This window comes from Oryctolagus cuniculus, chromosome 17 (assembly GCF_964237555.1).
Source record: "Oryctolagus cuniculus chromosome 17, mOryCun1.1, whole genome shotgun sequence".
NCBI classification, from domain to species: Eukaryota; Metazoa; Chordata; class Mammalia; order Lagomorpha; family Leporidae; genus Oryctolagus; species Oryctolagus cuniculus.
In genome coordinates this window covers 47,379,456-47,399,252 of record NC_091448.1, presented here as the reverse complement: position 1 = coordinate 47,399,252, position 19,797 = coordinate 47,379,456, and the positions used below count along the sequence as shown (strand labels likewise).

General features: G+C 46.1%; 1 protein-coding gene across 1 annotated transcript in view; it reads right to left on the bottom strand.

Annotated features, from left to right (window-relative positions):
- The window catches only part of RPA1 (replication protein A1), a 61,839-nt gene that overhangs the window by 6,752 nt on the left and 35,290 nt on the right, over positions 1 to 19,797 (bottom strand). The window contains exons 6-14 of the mRNA XM_008270927.4: positions 12,876 to 12,968; positions 10,047 to 10,179; positions 8,820 to 8,922; positions 7,177 to 7,245; positions 6,838 to 7,030; positions 6,558 to 6,697; positions 6,055 to 6,203; positions 3,598 to 3,730; positions 1,603 to 1,779 (exon numbers count right to left, since the gene is read on the bottom strand). Coding sequence (XP_008269149.1) covers positions 1,603 to 1,779; positions 3,598 to 3,730; positions 6,055 to 6,203; positions 6,558 to 6,697; positions 6,838 to 7,030; positions 7,177 to 7,245; positions 8,820 to 8,922; positions 10,047 to 10,179; positions 12,876 to 12,968 — 1,190 coding nt within the window. The remainder of the gene's footprint in view (positions 1 to 1,602; positions 1,780 to 3,597; positions 3,731 to 6,054; positions 6,204 to 6,557; positions 6,698 to 6,837; positions 7,031 to 7,176; positions 7,246 to 8,819; positions 8,923 to 10,046; positions 10,180 to 12,875; positions 12,969 to 19,797) is intronic.

The window sequence follows — 19,797 nt, the reverse complement described above, 5'->3', positions numbered from 1 at the left end:
TAGTTACAGAGAGTGAGAGGGAGAGACAGAGGGAAAGGTCTTCCTTGCGTTGGTTCACTCCCCAAATGGCTGCTATGGCCGGAGCTGCGCAATCCAAAGCCAAGAGCCAGGTGCTTCTTCCCAATCTCCCATGCGGGTGCAGGGGCCCAAGGACTTGGGCCATCTTCTGCTTTCCCAGGCCATACCAGAGAGCTAGATTGGAAGAGGAGCAGCCGGGACTAGAACCAGCGCCCATACGGGATGCTGGCGCTGCAGGCGGAGGATTAACCTACTGAGCCATGGTGCCGCCCTCCTTGAACTTTTTAAAACACAAAAATCAACCGAAAATAACCACAACCAACAGCTTGGAATTCTTCCTCTCAATTCTGTCTGTAGAGAGACCTCAAGACCAAACCATCTTAATTCATTAATAAAGCCCAAGAGCTTGTATCACGTAATAGTCTAACTGTGGTTTTCAAATACTAGGGGAACTGTCAAGTAAATGGCAAATTCTAAGGCCTGCACCGCATTCCACTCCATGGATAGTCAATCAAAGAATTAGCCATTTAAGCTGTATCAAGTTCACTTAACCTGTTTCCAATTTTTCAAGACAGTATAGTAGAAAACTTTATATACTGTATCATCTGATTATTTCCTCAGAAGAAATTCACTCCTGGTGTTAACTATCAGAAAATAGAAACATTTTTAAGGGTTCTGATATATTACTGCCAAATCACCTTCTAGAAAAATGTGAGTTTGCCTGTTTTCTTGTATCTTTATTCTCAGTACTATCACTAAAAAACCACAAACTTACACCTTTCATTGACAAGGGTGAAACAGAAAGCCTACAATGTTTACAACACAGAGAAAGCGAGGGCCCCTCAGCACGCAGGGCTTCTTCTGAAGTCAGCCCTGCCAGGGTCAGCACGGCAGATCACCCACAGGGAAAACGATGGGCCACAGCCGCACGACTACTGCTCTGCAGAAACGCCCCTCAAATGAGTCTGTCTGCATCACAGGTAGCGGGCGAGTGCCACCAACGCCACACGACAGGACTGACGTGAGCCGGGGCATCTCAGCGCAACGTGTGGCACGAAGGAGAGTTGTTTTTTTTTTTTTTTTTTGACAGGCAGAGTGGACAGTGAGAGAGAGAGAGACAGAGAGAAAGGTCTTCCTTTTGCCGTTGGTTCACCCTCCAATGGCCGCCGTGGCCGGCACACCGCACTGATCCGATGGCAGGAGCCAGGAGCCAGGTGCTTTTCCTGGTCTCCCATGGGGTGCAGGGCCCAAGCACCTGGGCCATCCTCCACTGCACTCCCTGGCCACAGCAGAGGGCTGGCCTGGAAGAGGGGCAACCGGGACAGAATCCGGCGCCCCAACCGGGACTAGAGCCCGGTGTGCCGGTGCCGCTAGGCGGAGGATTAGCCTAGTGAGCCGCGGCGCCGGCCTCGAAGGAGAGCTTTTAGTAGGAAAGACACACTGCTATTCGCTGTGTAAAAGGCCCTCCTACTTCCTTATGCACTGAACAGTAACAAGTGCGCTAACTTACTCATCTGCAAGCTTGCCCCTGCGAACGCCCCGCTTCTAACTGCCTCACACCCGGTCCCCGGCCACTCCACTCACCGACAGGATCATGCGGTACTTGAAATTGGGAAATTCACTGTCGCACTTCTCGCAGCGGTATAACCCATTCTGCTGATCAATCACTTTTTTATTGCAGTCCTGAGTTGGGCAGGCCTGGTACATACAGTTCTCTTTGCGAAGATACACCACGGTTGCCACGGAGCTAAAGTAGTCGGCCTTCAGGAAAAAAGAATGACATGAGACACACAGCACCACACACAGCTTCTGGACTGGGCGCCAGCAGTGGCTCAAAGCTTGCCCTTACACATAAGTGACGAGTGCTTCTACATATTACAACTCTCAAGTCACAAAGTGATTACAGAGAATAATTTATTCTGTAGTTTTAGAAATCAAACGTGCTGAGTACAAAACCCATGAAGGAAAAAAACCAAGTTTTAAAGCTTGTAATTCCTTAACACAAAGGAGCGAATCCTAAATTAGATTAAATTAATTGATTAAAAGTGGTCTTGCTTTCCTCTCTGCTTGACAGCTACACGAGACAAAGACCTGCTCCCGCAGCTCCCATGAGCCTCCAAAGGTGACGCAGGAAACAGTAACGCAGAACCAGCCACCATCAACTGTTCCTCCCACATGAGAAACAACAGCTGATTCCCAGTGACTAGGTTCACCTTTATCTTTGTCCAGGCCAGGGGTCAGCAAGATTTTTCTCTAAAAAGCCAGGTAGTAAATATTTTAGACCTTATAAGCCCTTCGGTCACAGTCTCTGTTGCAGCTACTCAGCTCTGCTTAGAAGGGCAAAATCATCCACAGACAGCATGTGGCTGTGTGCCAATAAAGCTGTATTTACAACCGCAGGTGGCCTGATTTGACAATCCCTGGTCCAAGTTGTTGAATTCAGAAGAATGCAAAAATACCTGTGAGTAGCACCTGTGCCTTCAAAGCAGAGCCATTACTGATAAGTAAATCTCCCACGGACTGAGTCAGCTGCTGGGGTTTTTGCTGCTATGTTTCACTTTTTAACCTCCACAGAGAGGATGTCAGGTGAGTAACTGGGTGTGTATGTGCTTAGTACTGCCACGTAGCAGCTCCCTATGAGTGTACCCTGAATTCAGCGCCAGGTCAGCAACCTCTAGGGATTCCTGATATCTCAAACCAGAGGCAAGTCAATAACGTGGGTGTGTAAAGAGCTTGGGCTCGGCCCCCGCTCAGAAGGCTCTGGAAAGAGCGTCTCCTAAGAGGCACCAAAGAGTTTCTCCCTATTTCCAGGTGAAGTCCAGATTCAAGGCACGGCTTGAAAGTGTGGGTGCAAACAGGGGTTTTGTATGATCCATTTCTTATTCCATGCTGTCCCTTTTAGATCTAGGAGAGAGTGACAGGAAGCCTAGACAAGCAGCTGTCCCTGTGACGGGGGAACAGCCCCGTGCACTGTCTGGGTCTCGAGATGCTGTACGGTGACACTGTACGTTACTGCTGATCCCCGTGGATGAGGTGGCGGAATGAAACCAAACAGTGAGGAGTAAAATCTGTGTTGTGTATGATGAGAATAAAGGAGCAGGGACTGCCGTTCTCAGGAACAGAAAGGAGAAATAAATGATTTACATACTGAACTGTGGCAGAATACAGGTTAGCTCCAGGCAGGAGGAAGGTCATTGAAACAAACCTCAGAGCCAGCCCTTGCCAGAGTAGCCGGGGGTGCTCAGCCCATAAGGGGCAACCATCCCATGGCCAGCGGGACCTGACACTGCACGACATGTGCTTGGCTCCCAGGTGCCTTCTTGACACATGGCTGGGGTCTCCCCACTTCGTCAAGGCCCCTCCAAGAGCTGCTCACACCTCCCCGCCTCCACACGCCTGAGGGTACCCCAAGGGAGGCAGGGCTCCTTCACTCTGGAGGCCACCCTCGGCCACCATGCCATGCTCTCCTCAGAGCCCCTACAAGAGTCACAGCTCTGCATTAACGTGGGACAGTGGCAGCACACAAGATTTCCACACACTCTCCGTGCTCTGTGAAGGAAGCTGGGAAAGACAGGATACCTTGTCACCTTGGCCCAGGTTCTCCGATTTAACTTCGTATAAGGTCTTCCAGTTGGTGTTGCTGCCCCCCATCCCCCCGCTCTTGAGGTCAGAGATGGAAACACCATCCAAGGCTTGCCCTTCCGAGTCGAACCTGGAGAAGGAAGCAGGCAATGACGACAGGCCCTCTGCACACTTCTCAGTGTGTTGCCTGTTTCAACACCTGGAGTCGGCTACCTGGCCCCTGCTCAGGCTTCCACATGGGTCACGGTCACATGGGCCCGAGTTAGGATCTTCCTCATTGTAGCTTACATCCATGGAATAAATGGAACGACCTTTCTTTGAATCTCATTTGTTTCGATGCCCCCCAGTGGTCAAGACAAACAGTGCCAAAGCACAACACAACCTTTCCTTATTTTAGCTGTGTGTACCCACAGTGGCCAGAGGGCCCAAGGCCTAAAACACTAACCGGAAAACAACAACAAAGCAGTAACGAGAGCTCTGGTGTGGTCCTGGGCTCCCCATGCGCACTCTCACCCAGCTGCAGCACTGTTATCCTCTCTGGAATGGAGCCGTAAGGAAAGGACAAGCTGTCATAGGTTAGCAAAGAATGTTTCCATGGTGAGAGTTTTTTTCCCCTCTATATCTGAGATGTGAGAGACAGAGAGCAAGCTCCCATCCCATTGGTTCACTTCCCAAATGCCCACAACAGGGGTGACAGGGACCCACGTACTTGAGCCATCACCTGCTGCTTCCCAGAGTGTGCATTAGCAGGGAGCTGGAGCTGGGTGCAGAACCCAGCAACTCCAATATGGGATGCGGGTACCTTAACCACCAGGCCAAATGTCTACTCCTGAAAGCTCTTTCAGGTCTAAGACAGTCTAAAAAATTACACAACAAAGTAATTTATCAGAAGGCATTTTCTGTGGTTTATTTTATTTTTTGGGTAGATTTTACTTCTTAGTGAGATTTTACTTTTGCCAACACAAAAATTAATTTGTATTGTTACTATTAAAATTGATTGTATTTCTTGATCCTGTTTCAGGCCAGGGATATATCTGTGGCAGAGGAGTTGGCCTGAGATTAAAAGCATGCCAGCCATCCCAAGGGCAGGGGACCAGCAGCCAGCCACATACAGAAGGCTCTCAGAACAGACCATGCAGCAGAATGGCTGCTGCCACACGGCACACAGCTCCCACGCTGTCAAGTAAGCGGCTAAATTCGTCACAGAGGCATAGCAAGGTCCATAAATCTGTTTCGCCACTACTAGTTTCACAAGTTTACGGTTTCAAAAACTCTAAGGAGACATTTGCTACCAAAGACAGCTCATCAGGCATCAAGAGCCAAGACGGTAGGCAGCCCTTCTTACAATACAAGATGCCACATTGTTGGAGCCAAGATCCAAACACGTCGAATCCTTGCCTAGCTGGGGCATGTGCGCCGACCAGGCTACCTTGTTCTAGGGACAGCCACGTCTCTGTGCTGATCAGGATCACAGCTCCTGATAAGCAACATATGAGGACTCTTATGTGGCCATGCAATCAACTTGGGGTGAGTTCCACAGCATGAAAGGAAACCAAGCAACAAAAACGAACCAAAGCTGTGGTGACTGCTGGTTGGATTAATGACAGGCCCCACCTCAGAATGCAATAACAGCTACCAGAGTAGACACACGTATGTGGGCCACACTCGTGAAGACAGCTCAAGTGACAGCAACACTCCTCTGGATGTTTCGTGGAACTGATCAAATACTAGCTATCACTCTTGGTTCACACTGGGCTCAAAACAAAAGTGAGGAGCATGTGATCTGAGGCCACTCTCAGTCACTTAAACCCTACAGCCCAGCTGGGAACCCACGCACACCGCCCTATGATTATAGCTACACAAATTATTGAAGCTTAGGCTAAAGTGTTTTCCTGACCACATCAATTCTTGCATACCATGTTTCAGTCTGAAGTGCTCTTTTAAGGCAGTTCAAAGGCCCTAAAAAGCTAGATGTAGTGCGGAGATTTTAACAGGCTTTGAGTGCTTCAGGAATGACAACATAATGCCAACAAAAAGCCCATTGTTCCCAGCATGCTTTTACCAAAGTCCAGTGAATACACACTAAACAATGTGATCTGTGATCAGCACAAAGACTCTGCAGCACAGGAAAGCAAGTCCTCCCCCACCCCACGGACGCCCACAGCTTAAATCTAGGAGAGAAACCACACCCATCAGTGCACAGCTGCTAAGGCTGGGCCAGAATCATGGTCGGCATCAGCACGCTTATTCCCGCTGCCTTCTCCAACTCCCCAGACATCTGCCGCAGGGCTCCAAAGCCATCCTTGGAGAAGGCACATGGCCACCAAGAAACACAGGAGCTGCTCCATGCAGCAACAGAGCCCCCTGCCCAGCAGGGAGCTCAGACGCTGATCAGACAGCACTTCTCAAGGCCTGGGCGCAAGGGACCCCTTTGTTTAGCTCCACAAAACCTACCAGCCACGAAGCTTGTAGGCCTCTGGGATGTCAGGATTCACAATGACAGTGCTTGAAGACAGGACAGACAGGCTCCGCCCACCAAAATCAGAAACTCTGGCTCCTTTGATAGCTAGCACAGGCTGTCTAGAGCCATCAAATCTATCAGCCTGCAAAAACAAGTGTCAAACACATACAAGTATCATTGGCAGGAAGAACACACAGAGCATTTTTACAGACAACAAAGAAAACAGCTAATGGTGGAGTGAGTGAAATCAACGTACAAAGAATCTATGCAAGACAAACCATACCCACAAGCTCTGCTCGGAACACATCAGCACGAGTCTGGGGCTACCTTCCCAGAGTTACAGGGAAGAGCATTTCGCCTCACAAAGTGTAAACCACTCGAAGCTGGCGGAAGTGAGCAAAAGGACAGCACAGCCAAGCCCCAGGACGCAGGGGACAAGTGCAGCACCCTCAGGAGCGCTTTCCGTGTGTGACAGCCGCTCTGTGCAAGTACTCACATCTTCTCCCCACAGAGTGGCAGTCACCACCTTCCCAGACGTGTCCATCAGATAGATATTTCTCTTAGCGACTTCTCTGTTGTTAGATTTCACTGTGATTTTTGTGGCATCTTCATAGCTCTTGCAGATCCCAATTATGTCTGCAACACAGGCACGTCGTGTCAGTGGAGAGATGGCCAGGGCTCCCGTCAAAACATGACCAAGAACTGCACAGTAATGCGTCCCTACACACCGCAGGTACAGTGAGAGACCACGGCTTTGTTTTCACACGCAGACTTACCTACAAGTGAGTCCTTGGGCTTATTCTCTAGGGCGTCGATCCCGGTGAAAGCAAACTGGACCGTGGGCAGATGGTGCCCGTCTTCACAGGGCATCACACTCGTCTCGTTAACGAAGGTCATCTCGTAGTCGTTTTTAACAGCTGTGAATTGTTTGTTGGCTATCTTCAGGGTGCCTTTTGAGAAATAATACACCTGCAAGAGAGGCCATGAAGTGTACACAGTCCATCAGGTGGGACATAAAAACCTTTCTTCACCACACAACGCTCCACTGGACCACACTCCCCTTGCTCTCACCCCACCATCCGGCTGGGTCAGTTCTCAATCCAGCACTACCATACCTTGTTCACTTCAATAAGGGGAAAGAACTTGTCCACCTGCTCATTGAAAGCAGTAGCTCTGATTTCACCCTGCAGAGGCAAGTGAGAGCCGGTCAGCATGGTCATGTTCAGCATCAAGTGTGACCCGCGAGAAACAGGCCGTGGGCATCGAGATGACGCAAGTGGGGAAGGGGACAGCCATTCCAGGCACACACCTTTTACAGGCACAAATTCCAACCGTTAGCCAAGTGACACAGGGAAGTTCAACTAGCTGACCCAGAATCATGCTTTATTAACCTCAGGTTAGAAAGTCAAAACAGGGGCCGGTGCTGTGGTGTAGTAGGTTAAGCCTCCGCCTGTGGTGCCGGCATCCCATATGGGCACCAGTTCAAGTCCCGACTGCTCCTCTTCCCATCCATCTCTCTGCTATGGCCTGGGAAGGCAGTAGAAGATGGCCCAAGTCCTTGGGCCCCTGCACCCACGTGGAAGACCAGGAAGAAGCTCCTGGTTCCTGGCTTCAGATTGGCGCAGCTCCGGTCATTGCGGCCATTTGGGGAGTGAACCAGTGGATGGAAGACCTCTCTCTGTCTCTCCCTCTCACTGTCTGTAACTCTACCTCTCAAAAAAAGAAAAAAAAAAAAATAAAAAGAAATTCAAAACAAACAAAACTCCAATAATTCAGTATTCTGTCAATAAGAACCAGAGTTCTTTTTTTTTTTTAATGTTAAAAGGAAGTGTTCCATTGTATTAAGGAAATTTTTTTTTTTTTTTTAAACTAGAACCAGAGAGTTCTGAACGCAATCGACACGAGTGAAGCCCACGGGGAAGTGCACTGAACCAAATGACTCCCCAGCTTCCCCCAGGCAGGTGTTGCTGCCAAAAATGTGTGCTCAAGTTACAGACGCTTTGATTTTCACTTTCACTTTCATAAGAAGTCAGTCAAAAGTCATCAAATGCGTAAAAAACTTAAAGGGCTGAAATTTCAGCCAAAGCGCCATGGATTAGATGCAGAATTTGTAAAGAGTTAAGGTCTGGTTCTGATCCTGTCATCATACAGTCTAACATTTGGGTGTTACCATCTCCCAAAAAAAGAAACCATTTTTTCTGCCCTCTTAGGGATCTGAACAAGAAGGAAGTACGCAGCAGATGGAAAAGAAAGCCTGATGTACATTTTAGGAATGATAAGCCAGACTAACGGGCAGACCGGCAGCTACCAAGATTGTCAGGATTCCACAGCCTGGAAACTTTCTGTCTCATCCCCTCAGTTCTGTTTACATAAGGTATGCGAGAGTCTGCACCATCAGAACCCGTTTCCCACACACCATTCTCTGTGCACAGTGCCTGCTGCCTTCCTCGGGGCCCAGCACCCGATTCGCTCATCAGCAGGCAGCACATCTGAGGCCACAGCTGAGCCTACAGCAAATCAGACATGGTGGCTCCGGCTCCTCCTGCCCAGGAGGCTACTTACACATTTGGAAAATCGATTTCTTCTGCTACAAGAATTTTATTTATGACCTGTAGCCCTCTACTCCCAGGCTGTATCAAAGGACTTACTGTAACAGAGGGAACATCAAAATGACAGTCAAGTTTCTTTCTGGCCCACTGTTACTTTTTCACCCGCTCGCAGGCATGCAGAGCTGACCACTGCTCCCACAAATACTCACGCTTTCATCAACCAGCTCTATGGAGAAAAGCTTCCCTTCCCCTCTGGAATTGCTCCAGGTGCGGATCTGGCTTTTGTTGGTAACACGAGCACAAATAGTCCACCTGAAAACCAGAGTGATTATATATGAGTAATTGCAGCCTTACTCAGAATAAAGATCAAGAAAGAAATCATCTTCCTATGGCTTTTCTCATCTTATGCACATTCCACTTTTTCACAATTAGCTGTATTTTAAACCAGCTAATTAATACCCCAGGTTTGACAGCTTACGGGATAAGCAAATAGCAAAACACGTAAAGTCATTTAACACTAACTCATTCTGTCAAATAAGTCAATTTATAAGCTCTCTTCCTTTACCAAAAAGGATTACCAAGGTAACAATGTCCCCCAATGAAGGGTTCCAAGCTAGAAAACAGCAGTAATTTCAGCAATTATATTTTGCCACTATTTGCATTATGGGAACTGATATAATTGGTGTCAAACTCTGTCTCACTTGCAGCAGAACTTGGTGTTGGTGGGCTTGCCACCCGAGGGAAACGCACTGAAGCAGCAGGACCTTGCCCAGATGCCACTAAGAAAGGAGGCACAGGATTCGAGAGCCAGTCTGGGTGTCCACCCTGAATGTACGTGCCTGGGGCCTGAGCTACACCTGACAGCGACACAGGGGAAAATCGTCCCCACATTACACACCGCTGAAGAGTAAATAAAAACACTGGAAAGCATTCAGGAAAGAGAACTCACTTTCAACTGCTCAATTTTTAGTAGACAAAAGTCATCTAAAATAAATACTTGTTCAGGGTAAGTTAACAAGGTTAACACAAACAGTATACCTCAGCCAACCAAATCACAGGAACAATTTTTAGGCTAAAAGGCATTTATTTCTATGAGATGATGAAATGCCTTTGGGATTAGCACAAATACTTATTTTTCCTCACAAGATTATCAACTGATTCTTTAAGCATTGCATATTTTTAATTCAAAATTCTTTCATAATGAGTGAAACCCCATAAGTGCTGGTGGATTCCTATTTTTGTCGTTCTTTTTGATAAGAGAGTCAAAGGCTGCCACAATTAGTACTTTCCTTCCCCTTGGGAAGAAAAAAAAAAAGAAAAAGAAAAAGAGGAATACTATTCTATGTCATGGTGATTCAGAAGTTCACACATAAATAACTCAAGAACCCAAAATGACTTCTGTTATTTTGTAGATACATTCCACAGCAGTAACTCACTTGGACTGGTAAGGGGTGAGGCTGGCAATGGGTACCACTTTGGACTGTGTTCCCCCAGCAGTGTTCAACAGACTGGAACCTCCAGATTTTCCAAATGCCTTTGAGGCACCAAAAGACTTAGATACGGGTGGACCTTTAAAAACAAAGCAAAGGATGATCATTATTCTATTTAACTTCAAAAATAAATTCTACAACAACTGGGTGCCACAGGTGAAATCCCACAAAATGAGAGGCACAACTTTTCCTTCTTAGCGTCCAAGAGATATGCAAACTGGAGAGAGAAGCAGAAAAGGCATCTAGAATGAAGGTGAGGTACACAGGAGCTCACTTAAACTTCCTGACTTAAATACACTGTCCCTACTTTCCTCTTTTTTTGTTTTTAGCATTTATTTAATTTATTTGAAAGAGCCAGAAAGACAGCGGGTGGGGGGTGGGGGGTGGATCTTCTATCCGTTGGTTCACTCCTCAGATGTGGTAAGAGCCAGGGTGAGGCCAACATGAAGCCAGGGGCCCAAGCATTTGAGCCATCATCCACTGCTTCCCAGGTGCATTAGCAGGGGAATGGATTGGAAGTGGAGCAGCCGGGATTCAAACTGGCTCTCTGATGCAACATGTAAGTGTTCTAAGCAAAACTTAACCTGTGCAACACAAAGCCCGTCCTGAAACAGGGCCGTTTTTGTGGTCTACTCTCCGAAACGTTTTTCTTGTCTCAGTGGGCAAAGTAATGGATCAGGTAAATAAACTTTTTTAAAAAAAGATTTATGTATTTATTTGAAAGGCACAGTTACAGGGAGAGAGACAGACAGACAGAGATCTTCCATCCGCTGGTTCACTCCTCGAATGGTCACAATGGCTGGAACTGTGCCAAACCAAAGTCAGGAGCCAGGAGCTTCTTCCGAGTCTCCCATATAGGTGCAGGGGTCCAAGGAAGTGGGCCATATTCTGCTTCTTTCCTAGGTGCATTAGCAGGAAGTTGGATTGGAAGCATGGAGTAATCATGATTTGAAAAGGCACTCCAACATGGGATGGAGACAGCCCAAGAGGTGCCTTAACCCACTACACCACAATACACATCCCAGGACAGCTTTCTTGATTGGCAAAACTGATGGCACGTTACTAGTTGCACAAGAAAAAAACCCAGGGAGGTATGTGACCTAGCGGAGAATCATGTGAGGTGAAGCATACCTATCACCAACGTATCACCTTAAAATATCCACAGAAAACTCTCAGTTCTCAACTGGCCTATGGGGCTCAGAAGTCTAGAATGAACTCTGGTAGGATTGTATCTAGTCGGGAGCCAAGGGCAAGAATGACTTTTGTCAAGACATGTGGGTGTGTGGCCACCATGACCTTCTGCCTCTATTGTCCAAGCCCCAGCAGTGCCTGCACTGGCAAAGTGCAGGGAACTGAAGCCAACTATAAGCTGATGAACTCCTTACACACACACACACTGGCTCTGTAAAGCTTCAACCTCCATGTTTCTTCAGAAAACATGATTTAGTTCAGCAATTTCTTACCTTTCACATCAAAGCATTCCTTCAGAAGAAAATTAGGTTAAAAAACACAAACCCACCATTTATCTAGCATTTACTTATTGAGTTTCCACAGCACGTACCACACTATGCTAGACACTTCACACTCACTTAGTACATGCACTTTGTATACACATACCCTATACGTAACAGATAACAAATGACATACACACAAGCATTCTTTCATCCAATTTTTCATGCTGAGTAGCTACCTCTCAGAATATACCCAGTCCATTTTCTTTCACCATCTAGTTTAGGCGACATTACCTGATTTTTAAAAAATAAATTTCAATAGAAGGCAAAGGTAGAAGCTGGAAGAGTAAAACTTCAGAGGGAGAGGGACTCTGTACTCTTTTTTTATTTCAGCCTAAGGCAGTAACTGCAGATTATTTAATCATTTCAGATAACCACTACCCTCCTTCAACAGTTCATGATTTGAGAGCTGGGTACGAACACATCTACTTACAAAGGTAGATGGAGAGGTTGTTAGGCAGGCAGATACCGTAAGGCATAGAAAAATAAAGACCAACGGGGAAAGGGTCCCATGTCCTGAAAGTTTCATAGAAACAACAGTGACGTCCTAACCTTGCTTTTCTTAGAATCCTGCGCTGCAACATAGAAATGGAAGGCTGGAGGGCGGAGAGATTGTGAGGGGGGAAAAAGGACCTCTAAATATAAATCTCATCACATTCTACAAATCGTTATTTCTCAATGATGAGTTTCTAGATCAAAGATTCCTAAAATGTAGTCCAAAAAGTAAACAAAATGATTCCATTAGGGTCTCTCTGGATCCGCTGCACAGGAAGTTAAACGAAGAAACTATTTCTCATCCAGGAGACTGAGAAGCAGAACCTATGACCAATATAAATGACGCTATATTCAAGTCAACAAAAAATACCCATGAGAGCCCAAAGTGGAAAACCTGGAGACAGGCAAGCCCCATCTAGTAAGTAGATCCCAGGTGGTTAACAGGTGAGAATTTAAAAGGTATGCAAATTCACAGAAAGTGAGAGGGTGCAAAACCTAAAGCTGTGAGGACTGACTGGCTAAACCATTAATCCAGAAGAGCATGCTCATTATGTTCAAGAAAAAACGGCATAATATTAAGTATCTTAAACAGCTATCATTTTGCTCATCACATTCTCTACAACAGAACTGGAATTATTTCTTTGCAAGATGCAACTCTGTCACGAATGGCATTTTGAAAACTCCCTTTTGTCCCAGATTAAATTTCAAAACATTGTTCACAAGCTTGACGCATGTAAGCAGCACACGTCTGCTGGTGCGGCAGTCTTACCCATGCCCGCGCTCCCGTTCTGTTGCTGGGGCTTGCTGGCCGGGGCACTGGCTGCTGTGACTGGAGGAGGAAGTGCCTGCTGCTGCCCATGTCCTGAAGACCAAAAGGGAAAGGCCATTTTAGTGCAAATAATCTGGGTTAAGAGATTTAAACTCAAGTAGAAGAAATTCTCTAAGTGTGAATTTTTAATTTTGTCAAAGATTCTCACAGGTCAGAATTCATGGGGCACTCAGCTGCACGCAGTGAATTCCAGGTGGCTGGGGGCTCACTTTTTGTTTTCAGTACAAAAAAAGCTTGGCGCCATTTACCTTTTACCTGCTTATAATTGATAGCTTTCAGTTTTAATGAGGTGCTCCCCTAAAGCCTTGCCCATTTCTCCTGCAATAAAGTCACTGGGCTGAATCTGTGACATTCCCACTATTTCCATAGCAACAAATCGATGTCATCAACAGAAGTGTGTTCCCGGCAGGATCTATCAGAAGAGAAATCTGGGTGGTAAGAAATAACCTAAAAGCAGTTCAATTGTCTCTGAAGTGCTCCTGCTTCAAAGGAAAGGGGGCTTTCAGAAAGGGCTCTACCCTTTCCCTCCCAAACAAAGCAACCTTATTTTGCAACCGACAGCTGGTGGAGAATAAGAGTTGAAAGAGTCTTAGGTACCGTGAAGTGCTAGTGAACTGTCACAGCAGGCAGAGATGAGAATGGAGTTCAGAGGCAGTTGTGTCACGGAAATAGGAAGATTAAAGGGAAGGGAGGGGAAATGAACACATCTCTCAAGCAGAAAGTAAGAAACGCACACTGACAGAGTACTTATTTGCCCCTCACCCTTTATACAAATGTTTATGAAGTTGAAGAATGCTAAAATTGTAAAATACACATCATTAAAAAAAGAATGGACTTGGTTCTGCCTCATGATTGCCTTCGGAGAGGCAGCAGTCAGCCCCCCATGGGCTGCTCACCAACAGTGCTGGCGCCACACAAGGGCAGCTGAAAAACATCTGGGAGAGCTCCCCATCGCCACCCTGGCCCTGCCTTCTCCAACTGCCGAGTTCAAGGTCCTGCTGGGCTTCCCAAGGTCCTAACTCCAATCTTATCCACAGATTTAATTTACACTTGCCAATATTGCTCTTAACTGGCACAACTAAATGAGACGTAACTGTGCCATTAAAGTAAAACAGATTTAGCATAACATTAAAAAGGTTAAATAGAATTGTTTATTCTTTGGTTCTTCCTATGGAGAGAAAAATTGAGAGGCCTTATTTACACAGAAAAGGATCATGGATTATTGACAATGAAATTTTTGTGTTTACTTTTTAGCTTTTCCATTATCTCTGAATTTACAAAGTGTCATGTGAAATTGCATGGGAGAACTGCTCTTCTTTGACATTATGTCTTGTGAAGGCACAACCTGAAATTCAACAGTGAATCTTTTTTTAAATTAGATGGGCTTTCTCTCTGCCTCTTGAATAATAAAGAAATATTTTAAAAAGGGGGCATCTGACCCAGCAGTTAAGACCCCTACAGCTCATACTGGAGCGCTTGAATTCAATACCCATCTCCAGGCCCTGATTTAGCTTCCTGCAAATCCGGGAGGGCAGCAGAGGATGGCTCAAGTAGCTGAGTCCCCACCACCCAAGTGAGAGACCTGGATCACATCCCAGGCTGCTGGCTTCAGCTCCAGCCTTGAGCAGCCCCAGCCATTGTGGGCATTTGGGGAGTGAGACAGTGGATGGGCATTCTCTGTATCTGCCTGCCTCTCAAAAAAATTCTATATCTCTATCTCTCTATATAATATTTATTATTTTGGGGACTGGCATTGTGGCACAGCTTTGGGCCGCTGGCTGTGATGCTGGCATCCCACGAATGTTGGTTCAAGTCCCAGCTACTCGGCTTCCCAGTCAGCTCTCAGGTAATGTATCTGAGAAAGCAGCAGCAGATGACACAAGTGCCTGGGTCCCTGCAACCACATGGGAGACCCAGAGGAAGTTCCTGACTCCTGGCTTTTTAAAATTTTTATAGATTTTCTTTATTTGAAAGACAGAGTTACAGAGAGCGAGAGCAAGGGATCTTCCATCTGCTGGTTTACTCCCTAAATGGCTATAATAGCTGGGGCTGGGCCAGATGGAAGCCAGGAGCCAGGAGCTTCCTCTGGGTCTTTCACGTGGGTGCAAGGGGCCCAAGCACTTGGGCCATCCTTCGCACTTTCCCAGGCACATAAACGCGGAGGCAGATTGGAAATGGAACAGCCAGGACTAACCAGTATCCAAATGGGATGCCAATGTTGCAGACAGTGGCTTTTACCCACTATGCCACAATGCTGGATCCATCCTCCCCCCTCCTTTTTTTTTTTTAATTTAAATTCCAGGCTGACATCAGCAGCTAGGAACTCCATCCTGGTCTCCTAAGTGGAGGGTAGCGGCATCTTCTTCTGCTGCCTCCCCAGGCACATTAGCAATTAGCTAGATTGGGAGTGGAACAGTCAGGACTACAACCCAGGCTCACAACATCACAGGCAATGGTTTAAAGCTGATGCAATAATGCCCACCCTCTCCTCCAAATTACTTTTTTCATTAAATCATTAAAATTATTTTCAAAAATCATAGGGGAAAAGATGAGTTGTTCAGTAAATAGCATTGAGGCTAAGTGGCTGGAAAAAACTAAAACTGTGCCTGCTTCACGAAACATATCCAAAAGAATAAACAGTGAGCCATAAAAGCATACACACCCTGGCATGCTTCACCCAGTGCCTCCCTCTCTTCTACGGCATCAGAAACATCTGAACTACAAAGCACCTTCTTCATTGTCATGCCTCTGTGTCTTGCTACAGAAGACTCCAAAACTAGCCGGCTATGGAACCCCTCAAACTGGGTCTGCTTACCTGACCCCCCAGTTAATGGCAGTCAATCTTATAGATACAGGGTCAAAACAGTGGATGATCAGCCATGTGTAGGTCTCTGGTTAGTCCATGAGGCTTCCTTAGATTAGCCAGTAATAGGCCCAGCTCTGGTCTGCCTGGGCCCACAAGTTCCTGTGAAACTCTCAGAACAGTCTAGTGTTGAGATCACTTTAGGGGTGATCCGAGTCTTTGTGATTCAAGGTCTTGGTCACTTAATTTAATGAGTTAATCTTTAGTAAGGAGCTGACTTGTAACTATCAAAGGGAACTGGTACCCATTTGGGATGCAAGTGTTGCAGGCCAGGCCTGAGGAATTTAATCCTGAACACAGGTTTGACTAAATTCATGCACTTCACTATTCACCAGTTAATTTTTTTTTTTTTTTTTTTTTTGGACAGGCAGAGTGGACAGTGAGAGAGAGAGAGAGACAGAGAGAAAGGTCTTCCTTTTGCCGTTGGTTCACCCTCCAATGGCCGCCGCAGCCAGCACACTGTGGCCGCACCGCGCTGATCTGATGGCAGGAGCCAGGTGCTTCTCCTGGTCTCCCATGGGGTGCAGGGCCCAAGCACTTGGGCCATCCTCCACTGCACTCCCGGGCCACAGCAGAGGGCTGGCCTGGAAGAGGGGCAACCGGGACAGAATCCGGCGCCCCGACCGGGACTAGAACCCGGTGTGCTGGCGCCACAAGGCGGAGGATTAGCCTAGTGAGCCGTGGCGCCGGCCTCACCAATTAATTTTCAATTGTAGGGACCAGCACTGTGGCATAATGGTTAAAGCCACTACTTGCTACACCAGCATCCCAAATGGGTGCTGCCAGTTCATGTCCTGGTTCTCCACTTCAGATCCAGCTCCCTCCTAATGGCCTGGGAAAAGCAGCAGAGGATGGCCCATGTACTTGGATCCTTGCTACTCACATGAGAGACAGGATGAAGTTCATGACTTCGGCCTGGCTCAGCTCTGGCCATTGCAGCCATCTGAGGAGTGAACCAGCAGATGGAAGATCACTCTATCTTTCCCTCTCTGTCTGTAACTCTGCCTTTCAAATAAATAAAATAAAAAGACTTGTTTATTTATTTATTTTGAAAGGCAGAGCTACAGAAAGGGAGAGGCAGGAGCAGACAGAGTGGTCCTCCATCTGCTGGTTCACTCCCCAGATAGCTGCAAAGTCCACAACTGAGCCAGGCTGAAGCCAGGAGCCAGGAGCTTCCTCTAGGTCTCTCACCTGAGCGCAGGGGCCCAAACACTTGGGCCATCTTCCACTGCTTTCCCAGGTGCATTAGCAGGAGCTGGATTGGAAGTGGAGCAGCCAGGACTCAAACTAGCACCCATATGGGCTGCCAGCAATGCAGGTGGCAGCTTTACCTGCTACACCACAACACCAGCCCCTAAATAAATACATTAAAAAAAAATGTTTTCAGTTGTAAATAACCAATTCTGGCTGCAATAACTCTCTATATAATACAACTAGTCACAATATCTGAAAATTATGAGAAGCTACTAATCCATTTACTAGAGCAATTCTTAACTCCTGTGTGGGTCACATTTGCTGATCTGGCACAAGAGACAACAGACAACCCTGAACCAAATGGATGGCAAGAAGCCCAGTGCATTCTGAACAGCAGCAACTGCTGTCAATTACTGTACTGCAACCCAGCAGCTGGCCACAAAACCAGAAATAATCCAGGCTAGCATTGAATAAAAATCTTTTTAAAAATGCAAAAACTACATTCTGGATCAGTAATGCCGAGACTCCACTTCCATCCTGTGCCACTCACAATCAAACCGTTCCAGTGATGTGGATCAAGATTATAAGTCTTCAGCTCTTTCACTCTGTCAGCTACCTATCATCGACTCTGACCAAAAGGGAAACGGGACATTTAAAAGCAGCCTCTGGATCCTCTGGATAAAAATCTAACTGGTTCTCTAACCACTAACAATGGAGTTTCTTTACTTTCCCCAGAGAATAGAAGCCACTGCTGTGAAACATGCTGTCAGGAAGTAGATGCTGCAACAATGCTACTTCCAGCCCTGGTAGATGCGGCCACTTGGGTAGCAAACCAGCAGATGTCAGACCTCGCTCCCTGTCTCTCTCTCCCTCTAACTCCGCCTTTCAAATGAGTAAATCTTAAAAAAATAAAATAAAATAAAATAAAACAAGAGACAAGATAGAATGCATAATACGTTGCCTTTAGTGTAAGCAAAGTGGAGTAGAGGATGAGAATATACAATATTTGCACTGGGTTAGATTTGCATAAAGGAACACCTGAAGGATAAAAAGAAAATCTGGTACCTAAAAAGGGCAGCAGTAGGCAGGGAGGCAGGGACAGGAATAGTTTCTGGATGTATAATTTTGTAGTTTTGACTTCCGAAATCATAGCTATTTTATCTATCCAAAAAGTAAAATAAAATCAATGTTTATTAAAAGAAACAGATATTGGGACCGGCGCTGTGGCGCAGTGGGTTAAAGCCACAGCCTGAAGTACCAGCATCCCATATGGGCGCCTGTTCAAGTCCTGGCTACTCCACTTCAAATCCAGCTCCCTGCTACTTTGCCTGGGAAAGTATCCCTGGCTACAATGGACAGTGCTGGGCCAGGTCAAAGCCAGGAGCCAGGAGCTTCTTCTGGGTCTCCCACGACGGTGCTGGGGCACAAGGACTTGGGCCATCCTCTGTTGCTTTCCCAGGCACATCCCATATGGGTGCTGGGGCTTTAACCACTGAGCCACAGCACCGGCCCTCGACTGCTCTTTGTTCCCTTGTCTGGGCCCTGTTCCCAGCTGGTAACATCTAGCAGTTCCTGTAGTGAAGACCTGCTGGTGATGAGCTCCTTCAGCTTTTGTGTACCTAAAAATTGTCTGCCTTCGGCTTTTGAAAGATATTTTTGCTGAGCATAAGTAAATGTTTTTTTTCCTTCCGTACTTTAAATATGTCATCTTACTTACACTGTTACCCTAAGAGAACTCTGTCATCTTTCCTGTACTTGTTCTCTACTTAACATGGTCTCTCTTGCTTAAGGACAAAATGAAGTTGACCCCAGTAATTCTTGCTAGAGGCAAACTACATTCTATCTTGGTTTTCCTGTCTGGAGTTCAGTCCTAACCTTTGCCTAACTGAGTAACAGACAGAGAGGGAAAGGTGGAGAAGCTCAGACTTAGGCCCTAGGAGGGTATTCAGCACCATCACCTACTGTCAGGGGAAAAGGCATTATTTTAAGGGTCAGTTGTCTGGACAATGGAATGACTTGTCCAAAGTCACACCAGTGGGTTGCTTCAGGAACTGAAATTTCCACATGAAGTGGTATATCACTCAATCATAGACCAGAACAAGGCACAGTGCATACTACAAAGCCCAAAGTATCAGCAGAATAACAAAACAAGGTATTAGAATTAATAAGCCACCAAAGGAGAGAAAAGGAGTCACAGAAATAAAAAGTTCTAAAGCCAAAAGAAAGAAGAAGAAAATCAGACAGGACAAATGAAAGACAAATAGCCAGGTGAAACACTTAAACCTCCTCCTATCAATAACCACAATAAAAACAATATACGCTCCCCAATTAAAAAGCAGAAATTATCAAGTTGGACAAAAAAGCAAGACCTACCTATACACTATTTGCAAGAATAGATGTAAACTGTAAAGACATAAATAGGTTAAGAAAAAGGAAAAAGTTAAGGTGGCTACTAATATCAAAGGAGATTTCAAAATAAAGAATTTTACCAGGAAAAATGATGTCATTTATAATAATAAAGGAGGCAATTCATCAAAAGGACATCCAAATTCTAAATGTTTACACATTTAATAACAGACTTTCAAAATATGAAAACAGAACTACAAGGAGATACAGAGAAACCTACAATTATAGCCACCCATTTCAATATTCCTCTCTGAATACTGGCAGAACAAATAAACAGAAAATCAGCAAGGCTACAGAATACTTGAACAACATTAACTCACCTAATTGACATTTATTGATTACTCCACCCAACAACGGAATACATACTCTTTCCAAGTACACATATAATTTACCCAGACA